The 11173-nt window shown below is 32.7% G+C and overlaps 1 protein-coding gene across 1 annotated transcript; it reads left to right on the top strand.

The window, feature by feature from the left end:
- The first annotated feature begins 4272 nt into the window (after nucleotides 1-4272).
- On the top strand, nucleotides 4273-6504 carry LOC133297585 (B3 domain-containing protein At2g36080-like). The gene is made up of 2 exons (XM_061496752.1): nucleotides 4273-5158; nucleotides 6110-6504. The coding sequence occupies exons 1-2, from the start codon at nucleotides 4348-4350 to the stop codon at nucleotides 6391-6393; spliced, it is 1095 nt and encodes a 364-aa protein (XP_061352736.1). The 5' UTR covers nucleotides 4273-4347; the 3' UTR covers nucleotides 6394-6504.
- The last annotated feature ends 4669 nt before the right edge of the window (nucleotides 6505-11173 follow it).

Genomic DNA, 11173 nt, shown 5'->3' with positions numbered 1-11173 from the left:
ATTAATTGAGTGGCTGTTGTTGTTTATTAGTCTCGGTGTCCGATAAACTCAGGTCCAGGATGCGTATCAAGATTATAGATTGCATACACCGTTCTTGGCCTTTTGTTAAACAAGTTGTTTTTGGAATATATCACTGCTACAATGAACCATTACAAGCTACAATCTGGAACAGTCTTTCTGATCTCTTACAAAAGACAATATTTAGTTAAACCAATCATAGCATCTTTATGACAAAACCATGCTCGCTGGCCTTGTTTCATCGAAACGAATAAACTAAGACAGAGAAATCCCTGCCTTATATATATATGTATATGATAACTAGACCAAGTTAATGAATGTATATGTTCCCATGCAATTTATTGCTAAAAGAAAGACATGGACTTTAGTCATCGTCTCAATTTTCTCACAGGCTAAGATAAGATCTTGCAAAACCTAGTTGGTGTGTGATTTTGCTTAGGGAATGAGGAATACCCAGAATTGGAAAATATTAAATTTGTGGTTCTGTCACACTGTATGTTTTCATTATGTGGATATTACTTAGTTACCGGCCTCTGTTTGCCTTTTCCCTTAGGCAGTGCCTACCCTACTTTCCTTAACATATCATAAACAATAGCATGGCAGATTCCTAACCAAACCCACCCTGTGTCTTTCTTCATATTCAAGGATTCCTGCACTTGGCCAAGCAACATATTTGTCCAAGTAATACAAACTTTCAGGTTTCGGCATTTAAATGCAAAGGAGTAAGGAAATTTTGTGAGTGATGCGAGAAAAGCAAAATTCACCTTAAACAGGACAATATAATAGTGGATTGATATCTATCCAGATTTAAAAAACTCTCCAAATTTTTTTCATACACGAGAAATAATAAAGATTAAGGGAGGAGAATTTATGCTATATTATCCTTATTTTAAGTATCAATGTAGTCTAAGACAAATGTTTGATGAATTTGAGGGGACCATTGCCCCACTTAACTCCTATATATCTCTCATAATAGAATAAATCTTTAGTGTATTAGAGTCACTAAATTCAGTGTATCTGCTCATTTATTTTGTGACACGTGAATAAAAAATATCATATCATCTGAAAAAAAGTATATAATGTGATGTCTTTTGTTCACGTGTAATAAAATAAATAGACAATACACTAAGTCTTTGGTACATGTGATGCACTAAAGATTTATTCTACATAACTTGCTGAATATGTACTTTTCAAGTTTTTATTTTTATTTTTCATGAGAAATTAATTGCACTCCATATGTTTTGTGGTTTTTGTATTGTATAAGGACCGTCCGATCAAAAGAGTCATCACATGATGGGGAATATATAAGTATGGACCAGGAGTAAGATGATCCACAAGGTTAGTTGTTTGTATTATTATAGAATAATAAATGAAAATTACAAAAAGGCCAAACAACCTCTATAATTATGGATGTGACTCTAGCATGTAGTTAAACTAAAACAAACAGTTCAACCTTTTAAAGAGCAGAAAAGGGTGTCTGAATCTACCTGGAAATTGAGGTGAGTTTTGTCTTTAAGTCGTGGAAAAGACGCAATCTAACTAAAGAAGCCAATTAATAGGGTGGAATACAACTATATATAAATAAAAGGATGATGGGGTAAACAAAAGAAAGTGTGTATGTGTAAGAGATGCAAGTGTGAGGAGGGGATTCAAACACGATGCACATAAAGGTTTTTGTGTCTTCTCTAATTGGACAAATCTTATCCCATCTACGTTTTATTGGGAAGGTAAGGCATCTGTGGATATTTTACTCCATCGTCCTTCACTTTTCGTTTTTGTCCCCTCTCTTTTTTTCCCCTAAAAATTCAATTTGATAATTAACTCTCGTTGAAAACTAGGAATGGCCAAACAGAAATAATGAAGTCATGCACGTGACATAAATACTATTCTTTCATCCTGAAGATAAATCGGAGATACGTGAACTAATAAAACCTATGCTTACATAAGTCCATCATGCTGAAACAAAACAAAGGAGGACATGGACCACTACCTTGGCTGTGTTAATTTTATCACAGAATCATCAATGAACACTCCTGCATCTGAACCATAAAAAAATAATAAAAAAGTGATTGGAAACTAAAATAAAAATAGTCGGTTTGTACCTTTTTACCTGTTACATATATACGGTATTTAACTTTATCTTAACCAAATTCTCCACACAAAAAACTTTATCTTAACCAAAATAAATAAATAAATAAACATATTAAGTCAATGGTTGTGTGATGAAATTAAGGCAAAATGAAAAAAGGATTTATGTATTAAAAATGATTTAATATTTCTCTTGTTAGGCAGGAGATAACTTGCAATATCTAAAAAATTATAAGGTATTTTAAAAATTTTATTGTAATAAAAAAATTTAAAAAATCACTTTTTTAAACTTTATAACAACATGTTTTTGAAATTATTTCTTAAACATATTTTTTAATAATCCATCAGTTTATTAATTATTTGATTAGTTTGATTTGAGTCGGGTAAAATCAAATAGGCAACAAAATTCTTCCTATCAATATTTAACATAACTGCATTTTCAATGAGCATATACTCACATATTAAGTTGAAATAACCCCTTAATCAGGAGCATATCTTTGGTATTATATGAATATGTACTCCTTTACTAAAAACAAGAAAAGATAATACATAACTGTCAATAGGCATAAAATAGTAAGTGAAATGGAAAAAGTTAATTATATATATATATATATATATATATATATATATATATATATATATATATATATATTTGATAAAAGAAATACCCAATGTTCGGTACTACATAAATACGGAAAATATTTTCCTTTATCAGTCCATTCACGTACTTAATGGCTATTTCGCAAACATGTTTTCGGCAAATTAATTGGAATTTATAGGTTTTTACTAAGCCGGCTGTGGATGGGATAGAGGATGAAGCAGAGGGGAGAGTGAGGGAGCAGATTATGATGATTATTTGGGGTGAGGAGGGATTGGGGAAAGGGCCCCATCAATTGATTTGTTTGCTAATTTAGTAACATGGGATGTCCCTAATTTAACGAAATTATTCACCTGTAGAATCTCTTTCTTTCTCAATATTCATAAATATACATGTTCGGTCCAATTCAGTAATAATTTCATTTTTATAATCTCAGTATGTCTCTTGTTGTAGAACATATACAAGTGTACACCTTTTCGTGAACTCATCCAACTATCATTATTATTTGACTAATTGTAATTTATGATAGAAAAGAAGCACGAGTACTAATACAAATGTAACTGAAGAATTATTAATATTTCTTCGGTATATTTACTTTTCCTTCTTTTCTTTTTTTATAAAGATTTACTTTTCCTTTCATACAAGTATTGTATATATAGATATTTTTTAAATTTCATTGAAATATAAAAAATAAAAAAAACATTTATAGCGATTAAATATTTTAATAAAATACGATATAATTGTATATATTAAAAATAGGTCAACTGGAGTTACTTACATTTACTCTCTATTTGTTTTTAAATTTATTCACCGATTAATTGACTAATTGAATCGAGTCAGACAAGATGAAAAAGGCAGCAAAATTCTTGATGTATTTATAATTGGTCCATTGGTTATGGCTCTACCAATTAATGTATTGATTCAATAAATTAGGAGTTGAACAAAATTATGGTCCATTAAGCATAACTCACATGTTAAAAAAAGTAGCATTTCGAAATATAACAAATTATCATAAAATTCAAGTCCAAAAAAAAAAAAAACAGAAGATATGCTTGTGATTAATTAGGCAATATAAAAAGAAAACAACAATTTTACTATAAAGAAAAAAAAAAACAAATTTAATGTGACTTAAAATTCAAAAATTGAGATATATTTTAAATAATTTAATTATAATTATTTATTTTTAAAATATCTTTATCATTATATTTATTTTTTAAATTTTGAAGTAGTTTATACTTAATTTATAAAAGCACATTCATTATATTAGTAATTTTTTTATATAGATTCTAATTATTTATTTGAGACCAGTATACAGTGTTCTCACTTTTTCTATTATTTTCTTGCTATCACTCTCATTCTTACGATGACTATGTACTCTCTCTCTCTCTCTCTCTCTCTTTCTTTGTCATGTCTATGCTAACTCCATCAAATAGTTCCAACAGTCTCCCCATCAAACCATAATCATCACGCCTCTTTCAAAAGCCTTCTCCTCTTTCACTTTCTCTCCATTCCCCACCACCATACTCTCTCTGCCTCACAAAATCCTCAATTTTTTTTTTCTCTCTATCTTTTCTCCCCAAGTCACCGTAAAAGACAGAGAAAGAGAGAGAGAGAGAGGAAAAAAAAAAAAATAAACGTTGAAAATGTCCATAAACCACTACTCCTTGGACCTTCCTGAAACGACACCGTGGTGGACTCAACAACAACAACAACAACCCATCTTAATGGAACCAATCCACAACCCCTCCATTCACCATTCTTGGCCCCCCCAACACCACCCCAACATCACTCCCCGTTTCAACCTCAACAATCAAAACGACGACAAAGAACAAGAAGAAGACGATGAAAACAACAACAACTACGACCAAGCCGCCACCCCCGCCGACTCCTCCGCCGCAACGGAAGGAGCAGAAGACGAGAAGGAACCCATGTTCGAGAAGCCATTAACGCCGAGTGACGTGGGCAAGCTCAACCGCCTCGTAATCCCAAAGCAGCACGCGGAGAAGTACTTCCCCTTGGGCGCGAGTGGCGGCGGCGGCGACTCGGGCGAGTGCAAGGGGCTGCTACTGAGTTTCGAGGACGAGTCAGGGAAGTGCTGGCGATTCCGTTACTCGTATTGGAACAGTAGCCAGAGCTACGTGTTGACCAAGGGTTGGAGCCGTTACGTTAAGGATAAGCGCCTCGACGCCGGCGACGTCGTTTTGTTCGAGCGCCACCGCGTCGATGCTCACCGCCTCTTCATTAACTGGAGGCGCCGAAGGCAAAGCAATACCTCACCGGCGCACGTTAGTAGGTCGGTTGGACACGGCAAGACCGGTGATGGGAATAGCAATAGTAATAAAAGTGGGGCTAATGTTGGTGGTGTGGGCGTGGTGTGGACCAGAGGGTTCTATTCTGCGCATCCTTATCCTACGCACCTGTCCTTGCCATACCAACATGACTCTCTTCATGCAGGTCTCGCTACCTATCTCTTTAATATAATCTCATTCCATTTACATTCACATTCACATTCTAATGAATCAACTCATTTCTATGTTTTACTCCATTTTTTCAATTTTATTTTTATTTTTATATGTACATAAGTCTATTGTAAAAACAACTTTCACAAGACAATTTTCTCCATTTCCGGGCTCCAACTTATTGATGTTTTCACCTTTTGTTGTTGAATGTCGATGTTTTGTTTTTCTTTTAATAACATAATTAATGGTGCAAGTCCTATAAGAAAATAGTGATGAATTCCTTTTTTATTGTATTTTTTTTTTACTTTTTCCTTCCTTCGAATATGCTCTCTCTATTTATTTATTTTTAAATGTAAAATACAAAGAAGTAAAAAAAAAAAGGGAAAAGTGTCTATACTTTTAAATTACACAACTTATATCCTTTCACTCTCACAAAAAGATGGGACCCACAACTTTATTTTTTTTGTCAACTCTCTCTCCTCCTTTATCTATCTCTTTCTCTCTCTTAAAATGACACAACTTTACATCCTTCAAAATTATACACACTTTTCCCAAAAAAAAAATTCAATAAAAACAAGTAGATGAAATTGTTATATTCTCGTGAAAGTGCGTCACAGTTACCCTCCAATTAATTGGGAGAAATGTGATTTTATGTTGGGATTAGTAAGGAGGAGAATCCTTTGTGTTGATCTGTTTAGATTGCTCAAACACCCCGTGAAACATACGCGCCCATTTTCGTTGAATGAACGTGTGATTTTGTTTTTTGTATAAATTTTTTTTTAACCTTTTTAACAAAAGCTTGCAGGTTCAGAAAACTAGGCGGTGGCGTTTAATTTGTTTCCCTCACTTCATCCTCATCACAATAGTGAATGAATTTTTTTATTTTTATTTTCTTTTTAAAATCAAAGAACATTGACATAAGCACGTGTTGTAAATAATGTTACAGGGAGTGGGTCCGAAGGACAGAACCAAAGGACGAGACCGGTGGGAAACAGTTCGAGTTCTAGTTCGAGTTCAAGTTCAAGGGTACTTAGGTTGTTTGGGGTCAACATGGAATGCCAAACTGAACATGATGATTCTGGACCCTTCACACACGAATGCTCCTACAATAGTAACAATATGCCATCAATCCAGGGTACAGATACCCATCATTTCTACCACCATCATCAACCTCCTTATTCTTCCAATCCTCACCCTCACATGGTACGTCACCAACCATACTACTACTAGATATGCCACCCCCTAGATTGGATTCTCAATTTTTTTTTTTATTTTTGGGCCTGCTTCAGGTGTAAGATATATAACTATGTATCCACTTGGTTAATTAATAGTTTTTGCTAATTAATGATTTAATCTTGTCATGCATTAACATGAAAGGAATCGTTATTGTTCTAAGAATATTATTATAGGTTCATGTTCGAGATTATAGAGGATCTTTCTTGTCTCAAATTTTGGAGATGCATGCAAATGCAATTAGTTTGTTTATTTTTATTGGATCTTGATGTTCCCTTTCTACCCGACTTGTCAATTTATCAACTGAGGCGCGAATGGCAGAAGGGACATTTTCCCAATGCATGTTAATTTGGCTTTTGCATATTATATATAATTAAGGAAGGCAAAGGAATATATATATATATATATATATATATATATATAAATGCAACAATACTATTAAATTAAATAAGTACGTATAAGTTGTTAGACTTCAATAAGATCGTTCATTTTGTGTTAAAACTTTGGGCATCTCGTCCTAATCTGAGTCATGTGAGGTTTAATCATGTTACTTCATTTCATTAATAAATTGATTCCACTTCTTTGAAAAATAAATACTCGAGTGTTAGCTTAATTCTCTTTGGTTTTTGCTATCGTGAGTGACCAACATGTTTTGCTAATATGACTAAGCTGAGAACCTATGAAGCATCGACACTTCAAAAATTATGACGTCGTGTCCGACACTTCCCGGCACTCACAGACACTCTGACACTTCCTGACACTCCAATACTCATTGCAAAGACTCAAAAAAAGTTCAAAGGTTACGTTGCGTTGCATTTTGAGTTTCAACTATTAGATTTGTTAGATTACGATTGTAATTTTATTGTGTTTAATATAGACATTTGAGATATTTATATTTCTTTGCAAAATTAATGGGTATTATAAGTTTAGTTTTATTTTTTTGTTAAATTAATACTAAATATAATATACACTATATAAATTAAAAATATTATATAATATCAAAACATGTTCTAACGTGTCGAAATTTAACATTTTTTAAAATTAACCTGTCGGAGTGTCGTGTCGTATCGTATGTCATGTCGGTGTCGGTGCAACAAAGCTGAGAACTATGCAAATCCATTTACCCCTATATTATGTACATAATGTCTAATTATACGAAGCTAATTTATTTTTTTTTACATAATATAAGTGTAAGATTAATTATTTGAAATATCGAAACCATTTCTCTTTAAAATGTTTCCTAGTTAGCTTGACCATCTAACAATATGAAGACTCTTCAATCATTGGATTCAAGTTTGCTTTTTATTTAAATTACCCCTTGTATATACATAATATTCCTTTCACCAAACATATGACTTTTTTCCTAGCTTCCCCCGGACTTTAAACATAAGGTATTAAACATTAATTTAATTTCTCCTTGTTTGTGGGCCTTCATATTCTAAAGCGTTGTAATTAAGCATATCGTTAAACATAATTAATACTATCTATAAAAGGTTACCTTTTCCAACTTATACTTGATCAATCGATCTAAAACTTTCCCCAAATAAATTCAACACTTTTGTTGCATATAGTAGTCAACTAGCTAGGTTTGCCACCTTCCAATTTTGGAAAACTTATTATAATTAGTGCCACTTCAGAGTTCAGATCACTCTCTAGTCCCAAGTCGTTTATGGCCATTTTCAGAATCCAAACATTGCATGTTGGTAATCCTGAATTCAAATACTTACTATGAATTAATGTAGCAAACGGGTTAATGATATTGTCAACCAAACTTGCTGAGCTTAGCAGAGCGTTATACTTTTGTAAAAGTTCATTACAATAAATGTTCAGAAAATGTTTAGGATATTTTTTTTTTTAGTTATCAATCATATTTGAAAGTCCTATTAGTTCAGATTAACTTGATTTTGGGTTTGAGCAATTTCCTCCCTTATTATGAATTGTGACTTTTAGGAATTGAATATGTGACAGATATATGTTAACACTTTCTCTTAGTATCAAACACTCTCTCTTAGTATCTATGAATTAGATAACTTGAGGTAGCAGATCACTAAGAATTAGATAACTTGAGGTAGCAGATCACTAAATACAATTATAACAGCGTTAGTTAATAGGGTGGTGTATGTGCACAATGACAATATAATAGTCAAAGATAGATTAAGTCATTCTTATAAATTTTATCTCCTATTTATAAAATTTATGTCAGAATATTAGAGTTCTAAACCTTGTAATCCAAAAGCCCAATTACATTCTTGCATAACTGTTATGGGTTTGCCTTTTGATAGGCTTTTTAGTCATACGAGCCTTGCATAGGTCTATATCATAATCCAACACTAATATTTAGAATATTTTATTCTTTATCTGTTGTGAAAAGCAATGTCTTAGGTAATTAATAGAATGTGTGGACGTGTGTGATTGCAATAGGATGTCAACCAAACGAGAAATCGCCGAGGATAAAGAGATGTGGATGTGACATCCATGAATTGACCCAATTAAAACCCACTATGTACCCCATCAAACCGTGCCTGGAGAGAGAAAGAGCAGAAATATTAGGTGTGTAAACTGTAAAAGGAAGAGGAAAGAAACGAAATCCCTGATTTTCATACCAAACTTTCAAACCAAAGGAGTAATAATGGTATTAAGTGAGGGAAATTTGCCTCTCCTTTCACTGCATGACGTGAGCAAATAATTATAATTATATATTATGAGTAGTATATAATTATAATTAATTTTTTTTTTGTCTCTTCAAAAAACTATCAACTGATATGATAAAAAAAAAAAAAATTTAATATTATAACGATCTATACTGTATAGTTGTAATTCATTGTTGTACAAAATTTCTTTTACGATAAAAGAAGAAGTTGGGACCCATTAAGTGAACCCAAAGGAAGGTAAGTAGAAAGTAAAGAGACTATAGGCAGAGGCAGAGAGTAAGGTATGGGGAGGTAGCATAGGGACCATAGAGAGAGCTGTGGCGTCATCCAAGTGCCAAATGGAGAATTTAGGTAACTGGAAATCATAAATGAGGAATCTATTTACTACTGTGGGGATTCGGCATGAAGATTTTTCACAAGGTTCAGGGTAATATACATCATGGGAGGTATGGTTCTAGTCATGGTGTGCTGCTATTTGGTATTGGTGAGTGGGGTTGGGTAGATAGAGTTGATATGATAGATAACACCCAAGATGTAGCAACACAACCACATGCTAGTACTATCAAAATATCTCCCCTCTATTTACGGTAGCTGAGGGGTTTTTTTTTTTCCTTTGGTTGAATAAATTTTTTTTTTATTTCTATGCCGGTCTTCACCCTCTCTCCCTCGATTTTAGTTTTGGTAAGTAAATCTTTTAACTTATATATAATTTTGTGTGCCTTTATAAAAATTCTTGGGTTGCCAGGGTTGACGATTCATTGATTATTCGATAAATTCAATCTGAATTCTATCAGACTTATATTGGAATTTCAAGACTATTTTCTTTATTTTCAATGTTCAAACTCATGATCAAATAAATTTTCTATTACTTAGAATCAATGATTCGTTAGCTTTTGGGGTGAATAAATAGCTGAGCTCCTTATACATGTGCCGAATTTGATACCTGAGTTTGAGTGATAATCCCATGTGGACAACATCCTTTGAACATAAATTATTAAATGGAAATATTTTTCTTTGCTACCGCGTAGAGCTAGTACTACTGATTTCAAATTTTGTTTCTATAAAAATTTCAGCTTGACCCCACTACGCAAATTTTGTTTGAATGATGGTGATGGTGATAATTATGAGGGTGTTGGTTATCTGCTTATCTTAATTTGTCGTCAGCATTCAAACATGTGGATGAAAGTCAAGTGTAGATGGAAAAGTTCAAGACGAAATTTAATATAAGCACGTCAACAACAGGCCATGGTGCCCCCCACCCCACTATATATGGTTGCCAAATCTGTTTTATATGGTATTGTTTTTTAGGCGAAGTTGTAAGGTATTCTGCAAACTATAAGCAACACGCAAGAAATTAAGATGAGGGAAAAGAGGAGCATTATTAACAATATCACTAACTGGGGTGAAATGTTTAAACAAAAATGGGAAAAAGTGAAATAAGGCCAAAACTAAAAAAAGGTGACAAAGATATATATCCTTTGGAATAAGCAAGCAATACGGTATATCAATGAAGGTAACGCATTAATGCCACGTTGAAAATTGACTTGATCTTATCTACTTATCCGGTGATTCACGACTTCTAAGTTCTCATAAGCACCTTATTTCTTGTACTATCAATGTCATGCGGAGGAAACTATCAGAAAGAACTCAGGCTCAGCACTGATTAAATGCAGCATTTGTGGCACTCTGAGTCTTTGCTTTCGGCTTATTAGCAGAGTGGGTGAAGGAATTTTGGACCACTTGAGTGAGCAATTTCAACTTTTAACACAAAAAAGATTGAATGAATTTTCCATCTTTTAGGATGTATATGACAACCATTTTTTTTTCTGTCATTATTTTTGAAAAGAAATAATTCTTTTCTATTTTTGTGCTTTGGAACAGTTTTTGAGAAAAAAAACATGTTTAATAACATTATTCCGAAAATAAGAATTGCGTTTGATAACACGTTTTATTCTTTATTCTGAGAGTCAAAATTACTTATAAATCTATTTCTTTACTTTTTGTTTACAAAATTCATCACTTGTATAAAATAACAAATTACAATAGATTTTAATTGAAATGACAACATTTCATATTTAGAAAAAGTATCTAAAAAATTATAATATTTTATTGTGTAATTTTTTTTA

Source organism: Gastrolobium bilobum, unplaced genomic scaffold (assembly GCF_033153095.1).
Source record: "Gastrolobium bilobum isolate Gb01-03AN ecotype WA unplaced genomic scaffold, APGP_CSIRO_Gbil_v1 utg6355, whole genome shotgun sequence".
In the NCBI taxonomy this organism is placed as follows: domain Eukaryota; kingdom Viridiplantae; phylum Streptophyta; class Magnoliopsida; order Fabales; family Fabaceae; genus Gastrolobium; species Gastrolobium bilobum.
The sequence above is the reverse complement of the archived record's forward strand: the minus strand, read 5'-3'. Positions and strand labels throughout refer to the sequence as shown.

Excerpts from the sequence above, each read along its gene's own strand:
- LOC133297585 (XM_061496752.1), top strand. The coding sequence starts at position 4,348 with ATGTCCATAAACCACTACTCCTTGGACCTTCCTGAAACGACACCGTGG. Across the intron at positions 5,159-6,109 it reads ACATGACTCTCTTCATGCAG|GGAGTGGGTCCGAAGGACAG; the intron begins GTCTCGCTACCT and ends ATAATGTTACAG.